This window comes from Cyprinodon tularosa, unplaced genomic scaffold (genome assembly GCF_016077235.1).
Source record: "Cyprinodon tularosa strain WSP-4 unplaced genomic scaffold, ASM1607723v1 ctg171, whole genome shotgun sequence".
In the NCBI taxonomy this organism is placed as follows: domain Eukaryota; kingdom Metazoa; phylum Chordata; class Actinopteri; order Cyprinodontiformes; family Cyprinodontidae; genus Cyprinodon; species Cyprinodon tularosa.
In genome coordinates this window covers 1,534,561-1,560,876 of record NW_024038541.1, presented here as the reverse complement: position 1 = coordinate 1,560,876, position 26,316 = coordinate 1,534,561, and the positions used below count along the sequence as shown (strand labels likewise).

Here is a 26,316-nt window from a genome sequence, read left to right as displayed (position 1 = left end):
GTCAGATGAAACTACAAACACTGCAGAGGTCTAGACAAGCAGCATTTTAAACTATACCACCAAATTTAACCGCCAATGGACATACAAGCACATTAAACCCATTATAAAATCTTAGTTAGTACCTGCACAACTCAGACGGATATCTTAGACTTACCCCTCTCACAACTGAAAAGTGCCACCATAAAGAGGAAGTGTACAAAATGGCGCAGTCCGGATATGGGAACCTGTACTACTGTTCGTTTCTACTGACGCTGATTGCTTTTAACTGAAACTAAACCACAAGCCGGTATACAGATCCTCTTTAAAATCATCCTCTTATTCTTAGAAGATGGAAACTACAGATAATTGAGTGGTGGTGGTGGGGGGGGGGGGGGGGGGGGGGACGGTCAACATCAGGACCAGCAGTAGCAAGTGATGGCAGCATCTGCTTACAATTAGTTTAAATTCAGCCTCAAACTTTAACAGGCTTTGAAACCACAGGCGCTTAGAAGGAAGTGACATCACTGAGGCACCCCTTTCATCAACCAGTATTACACAGGAACTGATTGCAATGGCGCATAAATATATATATATATATATATATTTTTGTTTTTTTTGCCTTGAAACTAAAATAACACTCAAGCAGCAAAATACAGAATTACAAGCACAACTGCAACAAAGAACATTTGCTGTTCATCCCTGGGCTTTCACTGCTTAGTATAAAAAAAAAAAACTACTTTGCCGAGAGATTAAAGCATTAAAACCTCTCTCCCACATCCCATATCCAAACACATTAAACCTTTGCCCCCCCTCCCTCCATCAGCTGAAAGGTAAACAGTTCCAACCAGTCCCTGTCAGCAGCCAAAGCACTGACCCATTTCCCAAGCAGGTTAAAGATTAACAGTCTTGGATGCCAGCAGGTGGATAGAGAGGAGTGTGTATAACAGCCCAAGTAGTGCCTCTGAAACCATGTCAGCTAAGAGGCATACGGATCAAAAGCATTTCAGCCAAGTCCTGCTACAGATATGTCAGAGATTTAGCACCTAAGAGCTTTAGGGAAACTTCTGAGTGACAAAAATGTAGAGCAGTAGAACCGGGTTTGGCATGAGCAGGAAAAGCCAGGAGGAAGTGGAAGATTAAAATGCTGGAAGGCAGAGACAGGATTCAGGGGGGAGTGACAGAAAGACTAGGAGCATAATGTGGGAACCAATCCCTGTAAAGGATTAGAGTACATCATCCTGTCGGTTTGCTAAGAAGAGAAATAAGTATGATAAAAACCTACTAGGCTCCAATCTGCAATGATCCTATTCACTCCTCCACAGAATAGAACAGTTTTTCAAATTATTTTTAGAAAATATGTTTTTTTTTTTTTTTACCCAAGTGCAACTTATTGCTTTTTTTATATCAAAAAGTTCCTCTATATTTTCATTAATTCATTTAGTAAACTCAGGTACTTTTGACAAATTGCAATATATTCTGAAGCACTTCTTCTACTAATAAAGCTTAAATCAAAATAATACTTAACACTAATAGAAAAATGATATTTGACACAGAAATACAGAGTACCTTGGCCCAATATTTGATTGGAGCTCCTGTTGGTTAAAATTATGCATTAGTGCAGGTTGATATAGAGGCAATAATGTTGTGAACCTGCTGAAGGGTTAAATAAACCACTTTGCTTTAACACAATCCTTTAGATCTTTAGCATTTTCCCTTGTACTGCTTCATTTTGACAGTTTTCCATATAAAATCTAAAGATTTTATGTAAAGCAAGTTTCTCTTTTAATATTTACAGTATCAAGGACTGATTTTAGACTACATAAAAAAAACAAACACATTTTACCAACACCGGCAGGTGAGCCAACTGCCCAAACCATCATAACAGGAATACAACAGTGCATGTATTAGTCTGTATTCACACTGCAGGCCTTAATGCTCAATTATGTTTTGCTTGTTTTTTTACCGATTGGTTTGCATGCTCATTAATATTTCCAAATAAATGTGACTTTTATTTCATTTCCTGTATGAACATTCATAAAACTTAAAGGTATAGAGGACGATCTTTCACTTCCGTGGGATCATCTAAAAAAGTGGTCCTCCTAATTGTCAGTCACTCTGGTGATATGTTTACGTAAGGTCGTCCTACGTGTTCGTCCCGTTAGCTATCTTTTTCTGTGATGTGCACTTTCAGTCATGTGTGGTAAGCTACGGTTTCAAATAGTCATTGAAGCTAACCTTTGTCACAGCAGTTCTTTGAAAATGGCCGAGGGTCGTAAAAGAAAAAGTGTCTACGAAGTGTATGAGAAGAAAAGAAAGGCCTCAGTAGAGGCAGATATATCCTGGAATGCTTTGCACAGGGAGCTCTCCTCACAAAGCATTATGGGATTATCTCCCTGTGCAGACAGTGCTCACCAGACAACCTAGTAAGGAAATTTCTGTTTTTGCTCCTTAAATGATGCAGTTATAGCGATCATCATTTCCTTCACATTTATTTTTCGACTGAACTTGCTATTAGTATGTTTAGATATAATTCTCGGAACGGCGATCTTCTCCAGCAAGTGATTTTTATTTTTTTTACCTTACCCCCCTTATGAAGAGTGTTCGAGGCTGACTGCTGAACAACAGCCAAGTTTGCCTCCTGGTTGTGGCCATTACATAGCATTTCTGTATTAAAAATATTCTTTGTTAAATTGATCGTATTGCTTATTGTAGCTCCAGAGAAACTGGATTTTGGATCATCATTACATTTTTTTATTTCAAACATCAGAATGAACAATAACAAACAGTACAAACATACCTCCTTTTTTGTAACAAATAATTGAATAAACTTTACTCTGAATTTAACTAATCAAATTACATTTTTGACACCGCTGCATGTTCTCCACTGTGGTGATGACTGGAGCTGTCTGTGCCAATGCATTTTTTTTTTTTTTGCAGTTGTTTTAGGACTTAATGCTAACCTCAGAGAGTAGACGGGGCACTGAGTCAGACTTTCACCATGCTAATGAAGGTAGAGAGGATGTGAAGAAAATATGCTTACAGACATTAAAGCTGTTACGAGTGCTGCATTAGGGAGGATTTCTGCAAACCTTCACAATAATACAGGAGATTACAGGCATGGAACACTAAAAGTGTTTTAGTGTTCATCTTCACACTTCATGAGAAGTAGCCAGCAAAACAGCACTAAAAAATCAATCATGATTCAACTTTCTCCAGTATATTCTTAAAGGAAACGTCTCTGTGACTATGCTTCTTCAGGGTCCATAGAATATATAAGGACATAGATTTAAATGATGATATCGGATATGACCTGCAGAATAAACAAGTCTAAACTTAAAACGCTAATGTATTGTTTTCCTGAAGGAGGAAACTTACCACACTGACGTAAGACGTGGGAGAAGAGCTGGAGTTGGATCGACTGTGATAGAGACCATAGTTTCCACCAAAGTTTCGTCTGATTTCTGCAGAAGAATGCCTGGACCACAGATACAGATGAGATTTTGTCATCATAAGGTAGAAAAAAAAAAATTTGCATCATTGATTTGTGTTAGAGATAAATTAAGAATTTAGCTTGTGAATTTAATCTTTTACACTATTTGTTTCAGTAAGCAAATGCACTATATATTAGCTCCAGGCTGCATTGAAAGCAACACTCTCCGTTTGCTAAGTTTAGAGCTTGAAAATGAGTTAGACAAAAAAAGAGTAACAGCTTTCACAGAGGAAATTTTACATTTTCTATCCTACAAAGACCAACAGTTGCTCTGTTTATTGCAATAGATTAACTCAACTCTGTCATTGTACAAAATGGACGACAAAATGTTAGCGGTCTTTTAAAACTTGCTCAGCTGAAGCATAATATATTAAACTCAAGGCCTGTGGATCCAATCTGACCCATCAGGTCAATTCATCAGCCCTCCGAAAGCCACATAATGCATCTCATGTCATCAAACAAAGGCAAGTTCAAGTTTGAAGTTTTCAAATTTGTTCAAGTGTGAAAAGTGAGCAAAAACCCACCTCTTCAAAGATGCTTTTTAATAACTGGTCTTATGAGTGTCTTCTTTTTTTTTTTCTGTGTAAAGCATCTTTAGGTAACTTACAATGTGTTGTATAAATACTAAGTATCTGTAAATAGCGTATCAGAGCAGTGTGCTCTTTGTAAATTAAACAATAAAATTGAAAGTTCCATGTATACAGCAATAACCGGCTCTTGCAAAGACTTAAAGAAGCATAGTCACATAACATGCCATACATATGCCATATATGCATTTACAAAAATGGTTTATTATTTTATTATATTTTATCATGATGAAATAAGGTTAAAGGGTTTAATAGAATTCCAGCACCAGTGTAATGAGCAGACATAAACATATCTCTGTGCCATCTGCTAGCAATTGTGAAACAGAAAGCAGGATGGAGAGATCTGACACAGCTGCCAAATAGAGTCTGACTGTCCTGTGATGCCTCGTGGTAAAGTGACAGCTAAGTATGGTCAAAGAACAGACCAGCAATAATTAAATAAACTGGTCAATGACCAGGCTGCTCAGTACCACTCAGTAGCACTGCTGCCTCATAGCAAGAAGGTTTGATTCCCGGCCAGGGGTCTTTCTGCATGGAGTTTGCATGTTCTCTCTGTGCATGCCTGGATTCTCTCCAGGTACTCTGGCTTCCTTATTTAGTCCAACTGACTGCTAGATTAATTGGCTTTTCTAAATTCTCCTTAGGTGTGAGTATGTGCGTGGTTGGTTGTTTGTCCTGTTTTGTCTCCGTGTTGCCCTCTCGCCCATTGAAAGCTAGAGGCACCAGCACCCCTCACGACCCCAGCAGGAATAAGCTTGACGGAAAATGGAAGGATAGATGGATGATCGATCACCACTCTGTTCTAGTGAATCCATCCTAGAGCCTCCTATAACAAAATCAAGGGAAAATAAAATTCCCTTTTCTAACAAAAGCAAACAAGGACGTAGCATTAAGGTAAGAAAAATTTAAATTAAATATAATAAAAAAATCATCATTAAAAATTATTAGAATTAAAGCAAATTAAATGTAGTATGTAATGTATAGATAAAAAAGAAGCAAGTTCTGTATATGTTCATCAGAAAGTATTGATAATTCAGTTATTTTGGTATCCATGTTGTTTGGGATTTAAGTCAATCATTGTCTTCTACTGTGACTGCCTCCACTATGAGACAGTGCTTCACCCCACAGCAAAATGGCTCCATGGCGTGATCTACCATAGTGGCGGAGCAGAGGAGGCCATTTTAGCTCATTGTTTTTGGGCAAAAATGTTTTTTTCTTAATCGATATTAGAAACTCAAAGATCGATATTGGATTGGGCAGCCGTTAATAACGATATATTGTCTATTATTTTCATTATTTTACTGGGGATGTTAACTGGCTTAGCCTATTACTTCCTCGTTTAATCCCTGCCCACATGCGCTGTAGTGTGCCTCTTAAAAAAAACAACAAGTGTAAATCACAAAAATAACAAATTACAGGGCAGCAGGATGCAGTAATCTTTAAGGAAAACTTAAGCAAGTAAGCTACTGACGTAGCGTATACATTTGAAAAATGTCATAATCTGACTATGTCCTTTTAACAATGCTTATGTCACTGTATTTAAAAACAGGTTTAACAACTCTGACCTAAAGTAAGCATTCAGAGGGAATACAAACAGAAACTGTGGTTAGCAACGCTAGCCATGCCAAATTAAATAAATTAAATGTCTTTATTAGACAGGGACCATGTGATCAAACATGGAAACAAACAATGCACAAAGAGTTAATTTAGAACTCCTGTCCCTGGTTGAGCCTTACTACAGATTAAAATGAAACCACAGAAATCTAAGTCTCTCGCTCCCAAACACACAGGATTATACCTAGTCCGTTGATAAAATAAACCATCCAATATATATTTACATGTTCAGACATCAACACACATCGACCGAGGCACATGCACACTGAAACATCCCTCTCTCACTGACATACAGTGCTTTTTACACATGGGTATGGCGTGGATTACTTTTAAGGCAAAACTTAAGCTTAGCAGTAAACATACAGAACTGAGATATGTACTTCAGCTTGTTTGGCTTTGGACCGTAGAAAGAAAAGCCAAATTATGTCCTGCATTGACAGATCCTGAAGTTACTGTTTATAGAGCCTATGGTGACTCTGTTATTGTTTCGTCCCTGGATGAATGAATCCAGTGGTTCAGGAGCTAGATCATCGATACATTGAAAACTGACTTTGGAAATCACAAATGACTAAAGCTTTCAAAACTTAGGAACCTAAGGTCTAATTGACTTAAAGCAATTCAGATTCCTTGTATTTTTTTTATTTATTTAGTTAATGGGATTAATACATTTCAGTTGGGCCAGGTCGAAATATCTAAATCATGTTACACACTTATATTTAACTGAGAAATTGAGAAAAAAAGTCTTTGATAAATTCAGAAATATCTGATTTTGTATAAGCCATTGACTCACCTCAGTCATACATGCCAGCAAAACATTGACTGCCAGCTCCAGTGTCTTGGCAGCCGGTGCATAAAAAATGGCATCATCCACATAAAGTTGGCAACTGGCACCGTTGCAGACTACCCTTAAATAATTTATGAAGAGAGTGAATAGCAATGGCCCTAATATGGAGCCCTGTGGTATCCATCTTTGGGTGTTTAAAGATTAACATCCTTATCCAGGGTAACTTAAAAAAACTGCTCTCTGTCATGAATACATAATATAAACAAGCCCACTGCCAAGGAAGAGGTATTAAAAGAGGGCTTTTTTTCATATAATGAGCTATTCCTTTAAAAAACTTTAAACTCTGACATTAAATAAGGCCTTTTAAAGTTTATTTAGGTAAAAATAAAGAAACAATCACATTATTTTAGTACAGATACCAAAATTAATAATTTATCATTGATATAACTTTTATTCTAATTATGACATTCAACGTTTAATTATTTTATTATTGTGAATTTTAAAGTTTGTTGCAGAGAAAAAAAACTACATAGAATTGGCTAACCAGCAGGTTAAAGATGCAAAGAATAAATAGATGATGAAAAAAAAGTTCACAAAATCTCTGATTTGTGCATTTCCTATTTGTATAAACAGACTTTACAAAAATCTGTTGCAATATTTAAAATATTTGTTATCCAAGAGTGCAACTTCAAATAATAAAGATGCAATAATGTTTTAAAACACACTGGATTGTATCTATTTAATTTGTTTTTGTTTCAACAATCATTTCCACTGACCGTGGAAAAAAGCTTTCTCTTGTGGAAGATATACCAGCTTTCAAAGAAATTATGACACTCTGATTTAAGGGTCAGACTAGGCAGAAAATCAACATGACAGAGGAATAAAAGGAGTATTAAGACATGTTGGGTGGACAGAGTTTGTCTGTGTTTTCCTAAAGCTATCCATAAAAAAAAAGAGGGGAGAACAAGAAGTAGGAGACAGTGCCCCAGTTTGTTTCTCACATTCCTTCTCAGAGCGAGTCCAGGGTCTATTCTTCATAATTAATCTACCATATAACTGGAGCCTGACCAAACCTTGCACAACAAACCATTTATTTTTTATTTTACTGAAAGTAAAATAAAACACTGTGTCTATAAGAATGTGTATCAAGATTTGATTAGGTGTTTGTTAGCATGTTAAAATGTCAGAAACTTTATTGTGAAATATCCATGCAGCAAAGATTGAAAGGGCAAAGATTTCAGCAAATAGGTCATGCTGCTGGCTGCTTTCCCTGTGGTCAGTCTCATGAGGTCTTTAAGACTGTTACAACAGCTCTGTTACTAATTATCTCCACAAACCATAAGCAACAGAATGCTAGGCATGTCAAAAAAAAACAAAAGACATGAAGCTGCAGAGTCATACAGCAGTGGAGGACCAGGAAAGCAGCTTTATCCAGATTTGTATTCATGCACATTGTTCTATAAGGCTAAATATCTGTGATATCAGGTTTCTCTGCAAATTTGTTTGCACAATGTAGATGCTGAACCATCACTGAGTGGGTTCATTTCCTGTTCTCCTGTCCCCATAAATCACATTACAAGCTGAGTCAGTACACTAAGGTCAAGGCATGGGTGGGTGTTTAAATAAATCTACACAAGGAGCAAAGTCCAGCAGGGCAGTACAATGCTTTCAAACGTACAACCACGCTGTCACTGAAAGAAATGAATGAGTGAAAAGAATTAAGATTGTTTAGCAAAGCTAGATTGCAAACTAAGACTATAGCTATTCTATGATGTGAATAACACAGCAAAGAAATGGCAGCATACATCCTTTACATGGCACCCATTACAGCACAAAAACATATGCCTCTTCTGCATACTGACATTTGAATGCATTGGTGCATTGCTGTTATTACCAAGACCAACAATTACACTTTGCAGCTCCCCGTTGTGTAAATGTTCCTTTGAAAGCACCATGTTCTGATCACCATTATTTGCTCATTCCTCTTACAGCCTGATTGGTCTGCAAGTCGCCCACAATCCTGTCGGTCACTTAACTGGTTTCTTGGCTTAGAATGATTGTGCTATGTAAAATAGCAAACTGGCCAGTGATTTTCCTGGAAGCTTAAATATGCTTTCCATTAAGAGTGGAAAAAAAATAAAATAAAATCTAACATCACACTCTTCTTATATAGCTAAATTCCAAAATAAACACTATGGGCCGGATCTATCAAAGGTTTGCGTGTATTAAAACGTGAGCTATTTCACTGCGCACGCTAAAAAATGTACAAACTGATCTATCAACAGCGTGCTAAAAGGATTTGGTCTTTAAAACGTGCTAAATAGCGCCTCTTATCTATTTAGTACTTTTTCTGCAATGAATATTCAATATTGGGCGTTTACACGCAAAAGTGCGTCTTGTGGGAGGAGAACATGTAAATATATTAATTTAGCGCTCGCAAAGTGATTTATCAAACCTGAAAGCAATTTTGCTAACGGTATCTGACTCTATATTTAACACGTTTCAAAAGAAGGTGCAAATGGTCTGTATGCGTAATTGCGCACACATGGCAGCGGTTATTGTCGCAAGAAGGAGACATTGAAATGAAGCAAGGAGACGCAGAGAACGCATTTTTTCACTCCGTGTGAATATTTGTGGAATGAACGAGGAAACGATCATCAAACCATTTCGTTTATCCAGCATTGTCATTTTGGAGCTGGTGGGGGAACTCCGAATGGATTTGGAGCCAGCCACAAGGAGGACCCACGCAATACCAGATATCACAAAACTCCTTGCAACGTTGCACTTTTTTGCATCTGCGTCATTCAAGCGTACGGTTGTAGCGAGAGCTGGGATCTCCCAATCTCGTTTTTCAAAAGTGCTGTCCGACGTTCTAAATGCCAAGTCGCCCTGACGCCCTACCTGAGAACCCCGACCTCCCGCCTTGCGCCTGTGGAGCAACATGCCAATGCTGCAGGGATGCATACGCGCAGTCATCTTATCAACAGTCACTTCTTGTGAGCCATTTGGTATGTGCATTTTTCTACAGGCCGATACAAAACACCTGGGTTTTTTTTTTTTGTTCTTTTTTTTTACTGCGGTGAAGTAGAAATTCAGCCACATACCACCTTAGGGAATAAAGGTTGCCAAAGTTTATATATATATATATATATATATATATATATATATATATATATATATATATATATATATATATATTTCTTTTTTTGGAGGGGGTGGGAGGGTCACTGTAAGATTAAAATTTTTTAATGCACTAGTTTGCACAAACTACTTTGCCGCAAACCACAAAACCATCATTTAAATAGGGCGTCTCCAACAGTTTTGCACCTGCCACTAGTTACGCAATCGCTCTTGTTAAATCACCCGCAAATCATGGTTCAGCCCCTGGCGCAAAATTCCAGTTTGCGAGCGCAAATTACTGCACGCAAAATTGGATCTTGATAAATCCGGCCCTATGACTAATATGAGGCCTCTAGTAGCCTATCGGGTCAGACATCAGAAGTATTCACACCTCTTGTTGAAATATCACATACATAACATAAGAAAATACATTAAAGTTTGCCATAACATCAGAACATATGTGTTAAGGCTTGGCAATTAATTACATTTGCAATATAATCAAAATTTAACAAAATGAAAATTTCAAGTCACAGGGGTCCTTCATTTTATTACATTTAACAAGACTAAGAGTCTAATTTCTAACTCCAGCCCTTTAAATGGTGATAATATGTTTTAAGTGATTTGCTACCACTAAAAAGGAAAGAGAAACTTCCAAAGAATGGTGACAGATTAGTCCTGCAGCAATGGACTCTGGACAAGTAAGCTTGAAAGAAAAACTGAAACCCTGGAGTAAAGTACACACATGCTTGTGGTTATACTGCAAAAACGATTTAGAAAAAAATAAAAATTTCTTAAATTAGGTATATTTACCCTCAATTTGAGTAGGTAGATAAGATGATTTGCAAATGAAAATTGTATTCTTACTCTTGAAATAAGATAATTAGATAATATGCACTTGAAATAAGACAATTCAATCGTTTTTTCTTATTTTAAATGTAAATTGTCTTGATTTATTGGCAAAGTATCTCACTTTCCTCCTCAATTCTTGAAAAGAAATACTTAGAATTTCCATTTTTTGCAGTGTAGTACAGGGAAAATCATTGAAAATAATTATAATTTAGATTTTTGGGGAAAAATTTCAGCACCAATGTGCACAAGTTTAAGAGGTATGAGAATTGTTTTGCAGGGTACGGATTGTCTAGGGAGATGAAAGGGGAATCAGATCAAACTTAAGTTCCGGAAATCTTCAAGTCATATTATTTTATTTGTTCCTTAAAAGGCTCATATTTGGATAACTTCCTTTATCTTTAAATTCTAAAACAGCAAATATTTTTTAAATCAGTTTTTGTTTTTTAAATCTGTTTGCTTGGTTCTGCTATAATAAAAGCTTCAAACACTGAAAAACATTTTCGGAATAATAGAAATAAGTTTATAATGCAACTTTCGTTGATGACAGCTGCTTTATTTCCCTTCTGCATGTTTCATCAGCACTGCAGAGACCAGAATGATATTGTACCTACAACTCAAGCCATGAACAAAAAGTATAATTTGTAGACACACAATCTTGCAGGCATGCACAGCGGAGATTGTTAGCTCACAAACAACGAATGACATTAGGGGCCCATCTATAAAAAGACTAGGGGATGAAAACTGTAATCAGCTCTTGCCAGTAGAACCAAGCCGGCATTATTTTACCACTGGTAAGCAAACAGCTTGTGACAGCAGGCAACATCTGTCCCTCTCTTCAACGGGCCTCTCCCTAGGCCTCTTTTGTCACACAATCCCCAAGCTTCAGTCAAGGGGATAAAAACAAACGCTCTAGATTTAGTCATTTTACCAAAGAGCAGCTTGCAGCAGAACATTTTGGAAAACCATGAGTTCCTGCGAGGCACCAAACCCAGAGTCAAGACTGAATGCCAAGAACTATTTGACCATCAGCAGTACATGTGCAGCTTTTAGAACACAGGACAAAAGATTCATGAGCTCAGTGAATGAGGCTTTAACCCATATGTTTTTCCAAGCTAACCACTCTGGTCTATAAAAGCTACTCCTTTGGATTTAGACCTCTTCTAAACACACAAGTTTAGGTCAAGCATCACTGAAAATGGTCATAGTGGCATTACCTAAAAGCAGACTTCATCACTGTTCTTTCAATGACATTATGTCATTTGGATGTTAAAAAAAAAGAAAAAAAAGAAGAAGCATATTGAAAATACACATAACATTTAAACTGAGCAATAGATGACATGGATCTGATCTTATGTCACAGGATGTAACATAAGTGCCCATAAAACACTAACGCTAGTCTTACAGAAATGCTACTTCTGTAAAAAGCTACCGTTAAAAATAGAATTTTATAATTTTTTTTTTCTTTTTAAATAAATTAATAAATTGTGCCCATAGAATGTAAAATATTGCTAAGAGAAAAACAAAACACAATCAAACCAAGATGGTAATTTCTAAGGTTTGCAATTATTAAAAATTACTTTTATCATTATCAAGATGGATACCACTTTGGAAAGAATGACCAGAAAACTTTAAGTATTTATACCGTTTGCAGATATCGCTTTAGCTATCCAATAATAGAAGTTTTATGAATCATAAATAGTCCCTGCCTGCAAAGTCTATTAATCTATCTAATCTCTTAAAAATATAATGATTTCATCTGAAATAGCAGAGGATATAGAGGAGGATTGTTGTTAACTTATCTGTAGACCTTCAACCCTGATAACATGAGATAAGGATTTTCACTAGCCATGAATCCATCAACCAGAGTTTTAGTTAAGCATTGAGGCTTAAGTGAGGATTATGATCCAAATCTCATAATTGGAGCTCCCATCTCTGCTTAAAAAACAAAACAAAAACACTAACTTGTTGTTCATTTACTACTAACTGCATAGTTTACAGGGTTAAAGTAAACATAAGCATCAATCTGTTTGATTCCAGCATGATGTGGATAATGAGAGTTCATTAAAATAATCAAATCTACAGCTTATACAATATATAAGTGCCATGCATGCAACTTCTGCATCTCAGTCATAGCCTGTCAGATAGCTTTGCACTGCACTAGATGTCCTCACCTGATATATCATTTTCATGGCTGTGATGCTAAGCCTAAAAAAACAAGAGTGAATTTAAGATTGTCATTAGAAAAAAAATAATAAAATAATAATAAAACCCATTTTTCTTGGTAATCATCTCCGTGTCCTCATGCTTGACCGGCTCGGTCACTCACAAGGTGAATGCCCTTAATCTATACCCAGTGAAACATCAACCTTCAGTAATAAGATTGAATATTAGAACCTGTTTGTGAAGTCCTGCTACATCATATCTGGACAAGATTGTGGCAGAGGTAGGATTTCCTAAAATCATCCACCTTCATTGAAATAGAGTAGTGAGATTTCCAAAATCTCTACTGATTTTTTCCCCCACTCAGTCTCATTTAAGCATATGTTCTGGGCTAAAACCATCCATGCTGCATCACCATAGACACAAACTGAGAGCCTTCTGTTATGTCACACATGCAGGCCTACACTTGCTTTGTGTGCATATGGTGTGTTGCTGACAGCATTTTTGGCATAATTCCAAAATCATTCATTGAAATGAATGTTAATCACTGCTTGGTCTGGCTTTTCTGTAAAAGTGTATCCTTACATTTCAAACTTGTAGCTCTAAACCTTGTTTTTTACCTATCCTCACTCCACTTAGAACTAATAAATCTGGTTTGATCTTGCATTCATGTTTACAGTTTACCTGAGGCACTGAATTCAGTGACATTTAACATACTTTTTAAACCACTCCTTTCACAGTGTTCTCTTAATAGCTATTAAGGACAAGCAGGGTGTTATAAAACACACTAGGGCTGCAACTAACGATTATTTTAAAAATCGATGAATCGGACGATTATTTTTTCGATTAATCGATGAATCGGACAAAAAATATTTTTTATATTAACCTCTTTATTCCAAAATAAACATTTTAGACAGAACAAACAAGCACACAAGTACAGGTTGCTCATTAACTGTACTGGTGCAATATGAAAAATAAATGTTTGTGTTAAAACTACGCAAACTTACATGAGAAATGTAGCTGTACATCCACAAAATATAGGGTACTTTGTTTCATAAAGCGCAAAAAAAGACATTTTTGTTTTTAAAGCCCCTAAGGGGTTCAAACAATAGGCCGCCCCATTTCAACAAATGAGTTTTTTTAGACTAGAAGAGTTCGGCCTTTTAAGACAGGAAAGTACAGCAGTTAAAGTTGCTACTTGAGAAAATACTGAACCATAGAGATAAAAATAGCCCTGTGATTCAAATTATAAATTGTATTTGGAATAAAAATGAGAGAACTAGGGGTGCTAAAAAAACACATCCTCCAAAGACAGATATTTACATGGGAATGTGGCAGATAATTAATTGACATATTACTGATCTTGCTGGATTTTATTCTGCTTTACTTCCATAAATTGCAGGATCTTCTTTACTTTATCTTTGCCAGAAGATTTCAACTTTAAAAGCCTTGCCCTCATAATTTGCAAGTTAATTTAATTATAAAGTAAATGTAAACGCTGCTTAAGCTAATTCAAATGAAATTAAAAGTAAAATAAGTAGCCAACCTTATCACTGTCTGTAACCTACTAACCAGGTAAGGAAAGCATCAGATGAGCTACCTGAGAAACTAACGTTACGTTTCCCCACTTTAAAACCAAACAAACATGGTGCTTCCGTGCCATGTTCATTTGTTTTGACAAAAGTTGCATGTTACGACTTTTTTCGCTTTACAAAGCGCAGGCTATTTTAATTATTGTGATCAATTTGCGCCGTCAATCCCAGTGCATGCGCGCCTCAGTGCAGTCTGGACGCTGAGGCTTTGACTGCAGCGCTGAGAGGGACTCCTGCGGGAGCGGGGGGAGGCGCCCCACGGCAGAGTAGGAACGATGCATGCTTTCACGTAAGAGTCTCCAAAAGCCGCCAGTGACACCGAAAAAATTCGCCAGATTTGTCGCTAGTCGCTTTTTTGAAAAATAGTCGCTGGAGGGGTCTGAAAAGTCGCTGAGTTGGCAACACTGCACCTGCGGCGCTGACTCGCTCTGCCATATTTTTTTTTCTTCCTCTTTCAGTCAAGAGGCAGTGATGACGGCGCGGCGGATGACGCAATAATCGCGCGACACAACTAATCGATGATGAAATTCGTTGCCAACGCTTTTAAAAGTCGATTTTTATCGATTTTATCGATTCGTTGTTGCAGCCCTAAAACACACCTCAATAATGTAAACCTGCTTTGGTGGAGGCACTATCCAGTCATGCGAGAATTTTTCAATCGGGCTGGCCTGATCGTGCGTTGTGTAGTGTAAAGGGGGTGTAGAGAGTGTAGAGAGGCAATCAGCCTCTCGCAACAACCTCCCGATCAGGAATCGTGAAGTCGGTAAGCCATTGTGGGCTAATCGCTCAGTGGTCATGCGGAAACAAGGATTCTTTTTCTTCTTCTTCCTCTCAAAGGAAAACATGGAAGCATAGCGGGGGTGCGAGTGAAATTGAGTGCTTTCTGTAAAATTGACAGACCATAGTAGCCACATTTGCTCAGCCATTTCTTTCAAAAAGTAACATCTAAAGTCAGAATGAAGACAATAAAATTACTTTATTCAATTGAGTTATTACCTCCACTAATGAGTTTTGGAAGGGTATTCGCATTTTGAATAGAAGAAAACTATGAAGAAATCTATACTTTAATGTTTTCTATTTAGCAATTTTTCAAGTACATGTTTTTATTCATCATATATACATGCTATTTTCTTTCTCGCTCTCAGTTATATCTGTAAAACAGATTCAATATGTGACATTTTGAAGTAACCGGACTTTCGTTCAGTTTTCTCTAAAATGTTTCGAAACCTATCCAAGAGCCTTTGTCGACGCTGGTGGATCACACTAGGTAGGCCTACATTTTCATTAATGACGCACCTGTTGTCCTCCTGGGTTCTTTTAGTCTGTTGTTTGCTATGTTTGTATTCATGGGAGACGGCCTATGCACTCTCTTAAGAACAAGGATAAGGATAAAGTTGTAGAAGGTCGAGACCTGAAACAGCAAACCTCCTCTCTGTTCACTGAGGGCTTTTCTCTCCTTACCCCTCTTTCAAACCATCTGTCCTTTCTACCCAAGATCTGGACATTTTGCTTGTCAAAGTTGTGTCCTTTTTTTCTTAAGGTGTTGTTCTGCATCTGGCTGACAGCTTCTGGTTCTCCTGAGGAGTGTTGGTCCAGTTGAGGGGTGCTCAAGTCATGTCCTCAATAGCTACTATCCTGCGACTTTTTCAGCACCCTATTTTTAACACACCTGAATCAAATGGGTGGCTCGTTACCGTGCCTCTGCTGAGCTAAATGAGGGGATTGAGCCTTTCGTTTCAGGTGTGTTAGATGAAGAGATGCATCTAAAAGTTACAGGATGATAGCTCTTGAGGACTGGACTTGATCACCCCTGGTCTAGTGGTTAGAAGATTGCAAGCACCCCAGTTCAATCCCAACAGCCGCCACTCTATTTCTTTTTTCTGAGCTGCACTGTTAGTTTTTGGAGTTTTTACTTGGTTTCTCCAATAAAGGACTCCAAGTAGACGTCACTGCACTGAACCGCATATACAAAAGACCTCTTCTTTGTTTTGGGTGTTTAATCGTTGGGATAAAGCAGTTCTTTTCTGAGGGTGTTGCTGCATTCTAAAGGTAAGAAAACAACAGACTCTAGGGATCCAGGAGAGCGATGGTTTGGTCATTGATTTGCATCTGAATAGAAATATGTCTAGGAAGATGGGTTTCCATGTGCTTATAAAACATCAGCATTCCAGCCTCAAGAACTGACAAACACTGTTGGATAGGTGCTGAAATGTTTTCTGAAAAACTGAATGAAAATCTGTTTGCCTTTGATTTAAGCCAGTTCTGTGAAACAAATTAGAATAATTCTGCTTATTATAAAATCAAACAAGTCAGAAAACCACCAATCTAAGATTTTGTGACCCATTTCTGAAAACTTTTCTCTAAAGCTTTTAAGTATCAATTAGTTTATTTACCTAATAAATAGATATTTTTAATAAATTTAAATTGAACTACACATAATTTCAAAACAAAGTGTTTTATATCACTTTGACCTTTTTAGAAGTCAAAATAAAGTGATAATTGCCTAACTTCTAATGTTTTTACACTGTAGCTTTGCAGTACTATCACTTCAGACCTTCAGATTTTTTTAAACATGTCAGAGTAACATTTCTTTGAGCAGATCAACCCAATAAACACAATCCAGGACATTGGAAATGACTCTGGAACCAATCGCTGGCACTGTTACAAGTGCCGTTATCTGCACAGTTAACTGGACCCTGGATCACTTCAACTGCAATGTGAATGCAGGTCAGAAAGATGTACCAAAACAGGATCAAAAGAAGTTATGTAATTTGAAAAAAACTGCAAGGACACCAACCAGAAGATGAAATTGTTTAAAATGTGTAATCGTTTTTATTTACCCTTAATATAGTAAGAAAAACTGCTGTGGTAGGATTTTCTGTTATTTGCTGGTGATTTCTAAAATATAAGAGCCAAAGTCTGATGAAAAGATGTAAACTAAACTATTTCTTTTTACTCCAAAAAAAAAGTACTAATGGAATAGTCTCATAAAACCTTATAATCTTAATTCATATAAAGTTTGTCTATAAGAGGTGTGTATCCCTAAAACTTGGACTTATTCCCCTTAAAATCACAGCTCTCTGTTTTTTGATCCAGACCAATGAGGGTGAAGGAGAGTAGAGGGGTATACACAACAAGACAAGTGAGAGGACCAAAGGGATGTCCCCTCTGAGTGTCTCATACTATCATATGTCTCCAGACCTAATGGGTCTTACTGCTATCAGCAAAATCACGACTCAACTTCCTCTCAAAGGGAGGCACACACAAACACAGCCATCATTTGCAGGAAATGGGTAGCGGGAGGCTTCAAGAGAAAACCTGGGCCCAAAAGGAGACTTAAAAAAAAAAAGACAGAACTTGGAGTCAAGTAATTCGAAGATTGTCAGATTCAAACGTGTCTTCTTCACAGAAAGTACCTCAGCAGCCCACCAACAGACCGTATGGTCATCAGATGACATCTGCTGAAAACCCAAAGGAAATCAGCTGAAACGTAATCCTGACCCCCCTCTGCACTTAGTAGTATTGAACAATAGAAGCTGGATCCCCACAGCCGTCCTCACACCTGTTACCATATGTTCTTATATCAAGTTAAAATGAAGATTATTAAACGTTTCCATCTTATCCAGCTAAACTCAGCTCCTGCATCATTATTTTGCATTTTAACGGTCAAACATCTTCTCCATTCCCCTTTTTTTAAGAGCATATATGAAGAAACACATTTCCTGTCCTAAAACTGAAAAGTGAAGTGAAACCAATGAGTGATGGCCTGTTCTCAGCTTGCAGGATTTCCTTCACATATGCCATGCAGATAAAAAGATATGGAGGGAAGGAGGTGCTGAAGCTATTGAATATTTACAGTGGGGCAAAAAAGTATTTAGTCAGCCACCAATAGTGCAAGTTCTCCCACTTAATAAGATGAGAGAGGCCGGTAATTTTCATCATAGATATACCTCAACTATGAGAGTCAAAATGAGAAAAAAAAATCCAGAAAATCACATTGTCTGATTTTTAAAGAATTTATTTGCAAAATATGGTGGAAAATAAGTATTTGGTCAGTTACAAACAAGCAAGATTTCTGGCTCTCACAGACCTGTCCACAACCTCAAACAATCACACTCTAAACTCCACCATGGCCAAAACTAGAGAGCTGTCAAAGGACACCCGAAACAAAATTATAGACCTGCACCAGGCTGGGAAGTCTGAATCTGCAATAGGTAAACAGCTTGGTGTGAAGAAATCAACTGTGGGATCAATTATTAGAAAATGGAAAACATACAAGACCACTGATAATCTTCCTCGATCTGGGGCTCCACGCAAGATCTCACCCCGTGGGGTCAAAATGATCACAAGAACGGTGAGTAAAAATCCCAGAACCACACGGGGGGACCTAGTGAATGACCTGCAGAGAGCTGGGACCAAAGTAACAAAGGCTACCATCAGTAACACACTACGCCGCCAGGGACTCAAATCCTGCAGTGCCAGACGTGTCCCCCTGCTTAAGCCAGTACATGTCAAGGCCCGTCTCAAGTTTGCTAGAGAGCATTTGGATGATCCAGACGATGACTGGGAGAATATCATATGGTCAGATGAAACCAAAATAGAACTTTTTGGTAAAAACTCTACTTGTCGTGTTTGAAGGAGAGAGAATGCTGAGTTGCATCCAAAGAACACCATACCTACAGTGAAGCATGGGGGTGGAAACATCATGCTGTGGGGCTGTTTTTCTGCTAAGGGACCAGGATGACTGATCCATGTGAAGAAAAGAATGAATGGGGCCATGTATCGTCAAATTTTGAGTGAAAACCTCCTTCCATCAGCAAGGGCATTGAAGATGAAACGTGGCTGGGTCTTTCAGCATGACAATGATCCCAAACACACCGCCCGGGTAACGAAGGAGTGGCTTCGTAAGAAGCATTTCAAGGTCCTGGAGTGGCCTAGTCAGTCTCCAGATCTCAACCCCATAGCAAATCTTTGGAGGGAGTTGAAAGTCCGTGTTGCCCAGCGACAGCCCCAGAACATCACTGCTCTAGAGGAGATCTGCATGGAGGAATGGGCCAAAATACCAGCATCAGTGTGTGAAAACCTTGTGAAGACTTACAGAAAACGTTTGATCTCTGTCATTGCCAACAAAGGGTATATAACAAAGTATTGAGATGAACTTTTGTCATTGACCAAATACTTATTTTCCACCATATTTTTCAAATAAATTCTTTAAAAATCAGACAATGTGATTTTCTGGATTTTTTTTTTCTCATTTTGTCTCTCATAGTTGAGGTATATCTATGATGAAAATTACCGGCCTCTCTCATCTTTTTGAGTGGGAGAACTTGCACTATTGGTGGCTGACTAAATACTTTTTTGCCCCACTGTATGTTTTACCTAACAGCCTGATAAGCATAACAAAGCCGGGTAGGTAAAGGTGCATCAGGGAAAACAGAAATTCATCCTAATATTCTAAAAGCTGAAGTTTCTATTGCATGTCTTTGTCCAGCTGTTTGTGACTGACAAACTTTTGGTATCGCGATTCTTCTTGCTCCCTTTGGTTTATTGCTGGCAGCTTTTAGACCAGCGCAGCTTAATATTATAACAACAAGGTTTCTTTATTTCACCCATCTCACCTATTTGCACGCCTCTGAAAAAGGGAATTCACAACATCTGAGTTAAGTGGAGCCACACCTGCGGATCTATTCGAAATACAGCTTTCGCTGCAGGATATCATGTAAAAAAATAAAATTAAAAGTCAGCTTAATCACAAAGATATCCCCCAAAAAAGAAAAGAAAAACTGTGGACATCCACCACTCTAACATTCTATTAACTAATTCGCTGATCTGGATATCAGATGAAAGAGTCCAATCCGGTCATTTCTTTTTTTTAGTAACACCATACGCAGAAATACAGTTGAAGCATTCTACTCACTCTGGTCATCTATTAGAGTAGCACAGCTGCTAGTGATGATTTGTATCTGTGTTACTTTGTCACATTTTTTTTAAAACAATCTTTATTTGAAGCTGATTCTTTCACCCACATGGCATGAAGTACTAATCATTCATTAAACGGCAGTATGGGATCAGATGGGGTATGGGCCGATATGCTCTGACTTGGTATTGCACTAGATTGAATCAGGAAAAATTTGATCGTTGCATGTCTAGTAGGTGATGGCAGAGTAGATCACACTCTCCACCACAGATTTATAGAAGATATGCAGCATCTTGCTACAAACATTGGAAGGCCTAAGCCTTAGAATTTACAATCAATATAAAGAAATGTTGAAGTAAAATAAGGTACATAGCCCTCAGGTATGTACCTTAAATTAATAACGAGCAGTGCTGAAAATATGCGTATGAACAAGATGGCCTATAAACTAGGGGTGCTTCGATTGAGCGGTCTCAATTTCCTTCATTTTGGGAGATCGGTGTTCGGCCGATTCTTAGACGTAAAACCGATCTTATCCACCTCTGCACAGGTCTAAAAGTTAATGTCCTAAACTTTGATTTATATTTCAGAGCAGTAATTTTAGAAGTTTTCTTTTCACAGGTACCAATTAATGCTTTTCAGTAAGATAACATAAATATTTAATGGGTTTGTGATCTTATAACAATGGGTGTGTTGGTTATAAAAACAAGTACAAATAAATTTGTATTGATCAAAATAAGAATCGGCATGTCTGGCTTTTTAAAGCCAGAAACCTGCAATCAGTGCACCCCCACTATAAACCTGACAGCTACAACCGTTTTATCTGGATGTCAAAACTCCAGGAAACGATTGTGAGAAGTCTGCGGTAGGATACTAAAAGTGTTTCATTCCAGTAATACAGTTTACAATATACTAGGAAAATAAATGTCAACCTCTGAACAACATGCTGCCTAAAAATCTAGGGAGAATTGTAACAGGATTTCTAAACAATCAATCTGAGCCCTACAATACAGTGACAGCATTTTTTATAAAGCTGCAAAGCAGCCAAGTGAGCCCAAGGCCAGTTCATGTAATGCTTAGTTAGACTGCTAGAGATAAAAAGGGCTGTCTGTCTGAAAGTGGGTCACATTCACAACACATCCGACTGAATGAAATGTTGAGGTAGGAATAAAAATGAAAACCTCAAACAACTCACATAAAAGTTAAAAAAAAGAGAAAACTAAAAATGTGAACAATTGTGGCAAAGGAAAACACTTGTTTTCTCTTAATAACAGTTTATCCCTCATATAGTCCTGGTTTATGTTTTATGCACCTTAGTGCTTGTAGACAAAAAAACATAATTTGACGAAACAACAACAAATCTTTAATGAAATTATGTTGTAAAATTGTAATTTTCTCATGAAGTGTGACAAATAGACTAAACTACACTAGAAAGTAGGGAAAGTAGTGATAGGCATATAGAAGTACGTAGATGCAAATAAAAATGACCAGAAATCAGAAAAAACAACATACTAGAAATTGAGAATATTGTTAAACAAGGTATAAGAGGTCTAGTTGCTATGGGTTTAGACTGCTGGAGGACATAGGGATCCTTTTTCATCATTCTGCTTCATTCTATCGCTATTCTCCCGTTCTGCAGTGTTTGTTGGTTTAATCTCTAACGTTATGCTCTCTCTGCTTTTACTCATACAGTAGTAGCTTCATCTGGTCTGTTCCTGTTTGGCTGTGACACCATCCTTGAGAGAAATATCAGCTCTGCTGCTGCAAAAAACATCTTTGTTTATAGATGATGGAGCCTGGCCTTTTTTACTGTTTAGCCCTGTTTCTCTGACTGTGACTAACTTTATGCGGTCTATATCATCCTCTGACATGGGAGCTGGTTTGGAGATAATTTGCCTAGCTGTGTGTTTCCTGGACGGGGCCGCCTCTAGAGCTGTCTTTTGTATCTCTACCTCTTTCTGTATCTCTGTTTCTTTCTCCTTGAACCCCAGTCGGCCTAGGCAGTGGAGTTTTCCTCTCCACTGTCACTACAAGCATGCTTAGTGTGAGGGATCGCCTTCGAGTCAATGAGACGATGCAATCAGCTGGTTTTCCTTAGAAACCTTTGAATCAATTTGACTGTATGATCTAGTTGAACTGTCTCTGTAAAGGGAACATTCACAATGTGTTGTGAATTGGCACTATATAAATAAATTTAACTGAATTGAACTAGTTATGAATAAACAGCATATTTAAATTTTAAACACATGCAGAAGCATATTAATATAAAAAAAACTGTACAAAAGGTCAAGTTTAATATCTAAACATGGAAATCTATTTTAAAATGGCAGCAAAGTAAATACTTTATTGAGTTTGTTGGAAAGAGGGACAGTTATAGAGTCTAACAACGGCAGGACAGATCTATAACAAAGCTGCTTTGTACATTTAAGATGCACAAAATAGACCTGGCCTTGCTGATTAGGAATAAATGGTATTTTAGTACTGCTGCTGGTTGATACTTGCTAAAGCATGGACAGTTTAATATACACGTTGTCTACATTTTTCTATTTTCTGAACTTTGTAAACACTTTTCTTATCTTTCTCTATATTTCCTCAAGGTTCTTGATACCAAAGCTCCTTCAGACAGATCCCAAGGAAACATGTGAGGTTACATTCTAGACGGCATTCCTGGCTAAAACAAATGTAAATTTCTTAAAGAACTTATGTTCCCCATCCACATTCTACAGATTTGCGCATCGAAAAGATGTTGTTTTTTTTAAGAAAGTGGCCAACACCTGAGTTAAACTATGCTCTCTAATACAGATTGGCTTGTTTAAGACATGACCTTTTACAATAAAGTATACGTCCTCCATTTGTATCATTGGGATGGATTAAATGCAAAGGTAAATTTCTCCAATGTGACATCAATAAAGCCCAATTAAAAAAACAGATCAGTTAACTTTAATTTTAACACATAAAAAACAGAAAAGCCTGACCAGCATTTTATTTTCTGGTCTGGCTTTTTTTTCCTACTCAGCCCCTTTACTCGGAAAGCCCTAAATAAAACAGTCTAGCCAACTGCCTTCAGAGGGCCACCTGACTGATAAGTATGAGTCTACCTGTGGTCAACCTCATGTCAGTATAGACATTACTGCTCTGTGAAGGCCTTTAGTTTCCTTGTAGAAAAACAGAACAAACGAAACCCAGACCAAAAGCTGTGCAGACATTTTTGTAGAGAGCTTTGAAATTCACAGACGTCCGTTTAATATATCACATCATAAATGAGAAGAGGCTAGAACTATAAACGTGTTGAGACATGGCAGTCTATCTATGTGTGCAGGGAGAGCAGCAGGACAATTAATCAGGAAAGTAGCTAAGAGGGGAGCTGCAAATGTCTGTAGCTCAGGTGGAGGTGGACAATAATTCAATATATACCCTTATGTGACACTTTAGATATTTCAGTATACATTACAATCTATGATAATAGCAATTGACACTGATGTTCAGCATTTTCGCTAATTGTATGTGTTTGATTTGTTCTACTAACATGGCCAAAAATAATATACGTTTATACGGGTATCTGTTGTTGACATTCCTTGCAGCCTTTCTGCGGCTTTACAATTGTTTATATCCAAACACATTGTATCGAGCATAATCAAAAACAAAATATGTTTATGGCCACACTGCCCAGCCCTGAGCTCCTTGGACAATATGTTGACAAAAAAACTACTTGGAATTTTAAAAAATCTGGCCTGTATGGAATAAACTGCAAGAAGAATATCCTTGCTAAGGAAAGCAATTAGATGCATGGTATAAGGTTTGCTGTAAGCCATGGAGAGAACACAGCAAACATGTGAATCAAGTCCTGGTCAGATGCAAACCTATGACATGAAGCATATTGAAAAACTAACACTGTACATCACCCCAAACATACAATTTTATTTTTATTTAATCTTTATTTTACCAGGAAGTCCCTTGAGATAAAATCTCTTTTTCGAGGGAGACCTGGCCAAGAGGCAGCAGTACAATAAGACATATACCCATATGAAGAAATATATGTGTGAAAAGAAAGCATATTTAATCCTAATGATGATGATGATACTTTTTTTTATCATTTAATAACAATAAATACTTTAATTTTTCTAAATGTAAATACAATACCTTACTATCAAATTTAAACACTCATATAGATGGTAATGCACAACTTATTCAGTGACTGAGTCTGAAAAGGAGTATGATTAAGTTTAACTTATATAATCATACCCCTTTTCCATGCATTAATTCATAGCATAAATAGTCTTCTGTTTCCAGTATCCTTTCCAAAAGGAGGAAAAAAGACAAAAACAAAATAATAAAAATATTACTATTTCCTGAACCAGATGAAAATAATACATAAACCCATATACGCATCTACCTGAATATATGCATAAAAAATATATACCTGTTTACACACCCACATATATTTGCACATAAACAAACCTACACCCAATTCCCAAGTCATCCCCAGTGCAGTAATTCCCAGCTGAATTTATCACCGTTACTTTTGAATAGTAAGCAATTCTAAGTCTTTTGTCAAAATACCTCATGCTTGGACTTTGCTGCAGTTCTTTAGAAAGTTTATTCCAGATCTTCACAGAAATGCACATTCTTTTCAAAATAAGTTGGCTCAAAGAAGCTGCATGAAAAGCATGTAACTTTTTAGGTTTTATTAAAAAAAAACAAAATGAAATAGAACAGAATTCAAGTGACACAAATGACAAGTTTAGTGACTTTTTGTTATCCTGAAAGCATAAAAAAATGTGCATCCAATACAACTAGTCTTTTAAAAACACTATAGAATCTAGAATCACTTAATTAAATCCAAACAACTAAGAATCTATGTTAACCACTGCAAACAGCAGTTGTGTTGCATTCAACTGGTTCAATGAGGCCTAATTGATGCATCTTTGCCAACAATACGACAATCTTTTCAAAAACCTTGCAGCTCTACAGTATATAATCTGCAGCCCAGATGCTGGCTCATCTCTGCATTCAGGCTGTGACCAACTTCCCTCTCATCTCCTGGCCGCTGAGCTCAGCTCTGCACAGCACAGCACAAAAACAGAACCAAGATATCTCCAGGCTATTTCAATCAAGAATGCAGCTCTTGCTTTACAAAGAGGTGACTCTAACAAACTCATTAATTTGCAAAATACAGCAGACAAATTTTACTTCTATTACAACTTAGTGAAAGGCGTAAAATAATTATCTCATTTTGGAATCAATAATGAGGAACCAACCCCCCACCCATCCATTTCAACAGTGTGAATGAACTCCAGTACACGGTCAAACTTCTGCAACGTCAAACAAAAACACAGGAGCTTCACTGCAGAAGTGATTATAATAGAGGTCTGCTACAGAGGAGGCATGTCACACAATAGACTTCCATATTCATACTTCCTCCACACCTGGTCCGCTTCAGAGCAGGAACCATGATCACACATCCCTCTTCATATAAAGCAGCTCATTGGGGCTGGCCAGAGCTTTACACGCTGCAGGAAATGATCACATTAAAAACTGTAGAATCTGCATGGTCAAAAAGAGGAAATGACAAATACATCCATGGACAGATTTAAGGTGGAATAAAGCTTGCTTCCTAAATCCAAATCATTATCTGGGACCCAGCAACAACTCTTTTTATGAAACTTGCCCGTCTATCATCAGACCTGTTGAAACAGATCTTAATAAGGCTTCCAGTAAAGCTGAAGAAATCTTGGACAGTTAAAAGCCCTCCAGGCTGTCTTTTTTTTTTACTCAATCAGAAACAACCTGCAACTTCATAACATGTGGCTGCCTGCTCCGCTCTGTCCCATTTAATTTTTTATTTTATTTTTTTTCTGCACAGTTCTACATTAACTTCTTGGTTTAAGTAAAAGGGCTATACAAACAAGAGGTGTTTTGTTTGATTGTTTTTACCTGTTGATCTTCAGAGCGAACGCCCTTCGCTCTGCGCTGCTGAGAGAAGCCATGCGGGGATCTGAAGTCCAGGGGCCACGGACCTGCTGTTTACGGCTCTGTCGCCTCGCTGTCAGCGCTTCGCTCTCCTGCTGATCGACTGTCAGAGGCTCATCTGGGCTGCGGCGGCTGCAGCTGCAGCTGTCCGGGGTGGAAACTTCCGCATGTGCTTTGAGGTATCCCGTGGAGGGAGTGAAGAGTGAGAAAGAGGGAGTCAGACACCCGGCGAGGAGGAGGAGAAGGAGGAGGAGGAA

General features: G+C 37.6%; 1 protein-coding gene across 3 annotated transcripts in view; it reads right to left on the bottom strand.

Annotated features, from left to right (window-relative positions):
* dock8 (dedicator of cytokinesis 8) overlaps positions 1–26,316 on the bottom strand; it is a 79,404-nt gene extending 53,088 nt beyond the window's left edge. Inside the window, exons 1-2 of one of the 3 annotated variants that reach the window (XM_038281490.1) lie at positions 26,024–26,316; positions 3,355–3,454 (exon numbers count right to left, since the gene is read on the bottom strand). In XM_038281490.1, the coding sequence (XP_038137418.1) occupies positions 3,355–3,454; positions 26,024–26,076 (153 nt within the window). In that variant the 5' untranslated portion in view covers positions 26,077–26,316. Of the gene's footprint in view, positions 1–154; positions 308–3,354; positions 3,455–26,023 lie in introns of those variants that run through there. The other 2 variants (XM_038281492.1, XM_038281491.1) reach the window with 2 other exon arrangements.